General features: G+C 53.4%; 1 protein-coding gene across 1 annotated transcript; it reads left to right on the top strand.

Annotated features, from left to right (window-relative positions):
- The first annotated feature begins 528 nt into the window (after nt 1–528).
- LOC111822471 (gamma-aminobutyric acid type B receptor subunit 1-like) lies at nt 529–3,789 on the top strand. Its single transcript, XM_023741419.1, has 4 exons — nt 529–610; nt 1,294–1,497; nt 2,243–2,364; nt 3,651–3,789. The coding sequence occupies exons 1-4, from the start codon at nt 529–531 to the stop codon at nt 3,753–3,755; spliced, it is 513 nt and encodes a 170-aa protein (XP_023597187.1). The 3' UTR covers nt 3,756–3,789.
- Nucleotides 3,790–4,014: the final 225 nt, after the last annotated feature.

Raw genomic sequence — 4,014 nt, 5'->3', positions numbered from 1 at the left:
GGGGAGGGGGAAGCCAGGAGGAGCGGCCGGGCCTGGGGCCTTGAGGCCCGGGGAGAGCCCGGGAGCCGGGCAGCGCGCCGAGGTAAGCGCAGGGTCCGGGTAGCAGGGCTTGGCGAGGGCTCGCGGGGAAGGCCGGCGAACCCTGGGGCCAGAGCCGGGGGCATGCGGGGCTAGGGGCGAGGAGGAACCGCGGGAAGGGATCCGGGAGCGGTGAGGCTGCCGATCCGGGGAGCGTGGGTAAGCCGGCTCCGGCGAGCCGCGGGGGCCGGGAGAGGAGGTGGTGAGAGGTGGAGTCCCGGGAGGGTGGGGGGCCGAGGGAGGCAGGAGGAGGGTGGGGACAGGCGTCTCTCCTCCTCTCCCCCACCCCTTGCCGGGCTCCGCCCCCGCCTCCTCCGCTGGGTGCTCCTCTCAGCCCCCGGCTGAGACAGGTCCGAGCCCGGGAAGAACCGGGAGGGAGGCCCGGCCGCCTCGCGGGTCAGGCCGCGTCGGCGGGGCTCTGTCTGGTCCTCACGGCCGCCTCTCACTCAGATGCTGCTGCTGCTGTTGGCGCCGCTGTTCCTCCGCCCCCTGGGCGCGGGCGGGGCGCAGACCCCCAACACAACCTCAGAAGGTGCACCCTCCTCCGGCGATCTCGGGCCCTCCTCCTCCCCGCTCACCCCTTCTCTGCACCCCCTCTTTTCTGGTCCTCATCACTATCCCATCAGCCCTGCATAGTATCCCAGCCGACACTACCTGGCGAAACCTGGTCCCACGTTACTACTCCTGACCTCCTTTCCATCACCCCACGTTACTACTCAGCACCCCCTTTTCCTTTGCCCCACATTACTACACTAGGCCACCTTTCCGTGATCCCACATTATTGTCTTGGCCCCTCTCCCCTTACCTGGCGCCACATTACTATCTCAGTTGCTTGGTTTCCCGTTGCTGCCCGGGTAGCCTTATAAGGCCCCCCTCTCCTCTCCTCCTAATTCAACTGAAATATCCTCGTTTAGCCTTTCTTACCAAGCTCCACCACGTATCAGGACTTCTTACTTTTCTTCATTACCCCCAACCAGCACCCTCTCCTCTCTACTTGCGGGTTCGTTCATCAGCCTTAACCCTGGCCTTAACTCGCTGTCCTTTAGTCCAGGGCTCTGAACCAGTCCCGATTCCCTTCCCTTAGCACCCCACACCTCCGCCTTTGTCCTCAGCCTGCCCACTGACCACACCCTATGCTCCTGGGCCTCCGGCAGCTGACTCTGCCTTTTCCTCTTTCCCACCATTCTTTGCACTCTTACTGGACTGATCCCTTAGGCTGCCAAATCATACACCCGCCCTGGGAAGGGGGCATCAGGTACCGGGGCCTGACTCGGGACCAGGTGAAGGCTATCAACTTCCTGCCGGTGGACTATGAGATTGAGTACGTGTGCCGGGGGGAGCGCGAGGTGGTGGGGCCCAAGGTCCGCAAGTGCCTGGCCAACGGCTCCTGGACAGACATGGACACACCGAGCCGCTGTGGTGAGTAAGCTCGCAAAGCCCTCCCTCTTCTGAACCATTCCTCTTCCTCCTCAAACTTAGCGTTTGCCACTTGCAAAGTCAGCACTTTAAATCAAGTGTAACCGAATTCACAAATGCATTTATTGAACAATTACTGTGTAAAAGGGACTTGGTTGTGTGCCGTCGGAATTAGCAGATAGCAGCCTGCACATTTAATTTCATTCTCTCTTTATTAGGCCACTGGCAATTTGATCAAATAACTTCTGATTATTCATTCTGTGAGTTATTCTCTTTGAGGATTATTAGTGTCAGATTGAGCAAAAAAATTCTAAAAGGATTATATCACATTTTCACATATTTGACTCGCACCCAGAGACTGTATCCCTAGGAAGCAAAAGTCAATGTAATATTAACATAAGCTAAAGATAATAAGAAAGGCAAATCTGATTGTGCATCCAAAGTCATCTACATCCACACATTTCAAAGCCAGAGAAACGCCCACTGTAGCCGACTTTGAATGGATCCCATTTTGTGTGCTTATAGCTCCATCTTGGGTTCCTACAATGGAAGTGCCTTTTCCCTTTTTTTCTTTTGGGAATGTGTAGGGTTAAAAGAAATGTGGAAGCTAGGGAGGTGAATCATTTTTACACCTGATTTCCTGCAAAGTAGATTGCTTGTGGACCCAAAACCCAACCAAAGCCTCCTCCTTTCTAAGCGGAAGGAGACTCCTCCAACTTGCCTGTTTTATTTGCTTATCTCTCCACAGTCCGAATCTGCTCCAAGTCTTATTTGACCCTGGAAAATGGGAACGTTTTCGTGACGGGTGGGGACCTCCCAGCTCTGGATGGAGCCCGGGTGGATTTCCGATGTGACCCCGACTTCCATCTGGTGGGCAGCTCCCGGAGCATCTGTAGTCAGGGCCAGTGGAACACCCCCAAGCCCCACTGCCAGGGTGAGGGGAACAGCTGCCTGCATGCAGCTGATGAGGACGCTTGTGCGAGGATGGGAGTGGGGTGGGAATGGATGGTTGGAAAGGAAAGGGTGCTGTACAAAATGTGGGGGGGAGGAGTCTTTGGGAGGTAGAGGTGAAAGCCTACCTCTTTTCCTCCATCCACCTGCCTCCAACTTCTTCCTGCAGTACTGGTTTCCACTTGTACTATGCTGGGGGCTTCCTTCTTTTACCTTTCTCTGATTATGTCTTCTCCCCACCCCCAAGTCTTGGGCTTCACATTTTCTTTTCCTTTATGGCTCTTACCCTCCCTAAGGTTTTCCCTAACCTCAATCCCTTTCTCTAAACTTAGAACTTACTATGCATCACTCTCTTCTAGAATTGATCCCTCCTCATTCAGTAATATACCCCGACCCTTTCATTATATTATTGACTTATTGTAAAGACTCAGAAATAAATTTTGTGTCATATTTAGAAAAAACTGATAAGATTGGAAACGAGATCTGGGGGTGGAAAAGTATCATGGTAAAAAGCCCTAAAATTGGAGGCAGAATTGGCCCAGCATTAAGGACTGCCCACGGGGTTGGGGAAGAGGACAGTCCTTTTTTGTACCTCAGTCACCTCCCAGACAACTTCCATCATTCCCATTGGGTGTTGTGTCCTCCACCATTTTTGCCTTCTAGTTCCACAAACTTCCCCCTTTCCTGAACACCCAGACTGTCTCCGTCTGCTGTCCCCTCCTCTCCTGGGACACTGGCATCCCAATTCTTTGTCTCTATCCTTGTAGACTCTCAGGACTGGATTTCCTTAATTAACTCAGCTATTTTACTTCTAATATACCATTCGGTTCTGGAAATTGGGAATCCCACCCAGGGGTGGATTTACTGTGAAGCTAATGAAACTTAAGCTTCAGGGTCTCTTACTTACACCGGCCTCTTCCTGTGTTCTAATAATGGGGAGGAATTGAACAATGTGCTCAATAACAGGTTTTTGTAAAATTTGCTAAAGTAAGATATTTTTAACAGCCATTGGTTAAAACCAATTACTATATAGTTTTTTTTTTAAAGAGAGGTTCCAATTTTTATAATCTCTGACTCCACAAAAGGAGGACCCGCTCCTGCCTTAGCCTTTGGCAGTCCTGTCCCAAATTCCGTTGTCCCATGAAAAATAAAAGAAGAAAATCAATATGTCCTGACCCCCAGCCCCACCTTGCTCTTATCCCCAGGCACCCTCCCCTCAGAAACGCAGGCTTCTGCTGTCCCGTCTTCGGCAAGGACAGGTGTGGGAGGGGGCTGGGGATCAGTCCAGGGAAGCTGGGCGCCAGTGGTAACTCTTCTCTGATCCCGTCTTTCCTGCTGCCAGTGAATCGAACGCCACACTCAGGTGAGATGAGAGACCCTTATCGCGTGCACTGCAGTCCCCTTACCCCTCACTCTTCACCCTCCACCCCCAGGCATTCTGGTCCTAGGCTGTGGGGTCCCATCCATCCCCCACCTTCCCTCCACCCCAGTTGGCGGCCTTTCCCCTCTCCCTACCTGCTTCCTGCCTCCAGTCCCGGTTTTCTGCGGGGCTGCGGTTCCTCCCATCTC

This window comes from Trichechus manatus, unplaced genomic scaffold (assembly GCF_000243295.1).
Source record: "Trichechus manatus latirostris isolate Lorelei unplaced genomic scaffold, TriManLat1.0 scaffold00180, whole genome shotgun sequence".
NCBI lineage: Eukaryota > Metazoa > Chordata > Mammalia > Sirenia > Trichechidae > Trichechus > Trichechus manatus.
This window is presented reverse-complemented; position numbering and strand designations above follow the sequence as displayed.

Coding starts and splice junctions, on each gene's coding strand:
- LOC111822471 (XM_023741419.1), top strand. CDS start 529: ATGCTGCTGCTGCTGTTGGCGCCGCTGTTCCTCCGCCCCCTGGGCGCG. Junction 1,498..2,242: donor GGACACACCGAGCCGCTGTG/GTGAGTAAGCTC, acceptor ATCTCTCCACAG/TCCGAATCTGCTCCAAGTCT. Junction 2,365..3,650: donor GTGACCCCGACTTCCATCTG/GTGGGCAGCTCC, acceptor TCTTATCCCCAG/GCACCCTCCCCTCAGAAACG.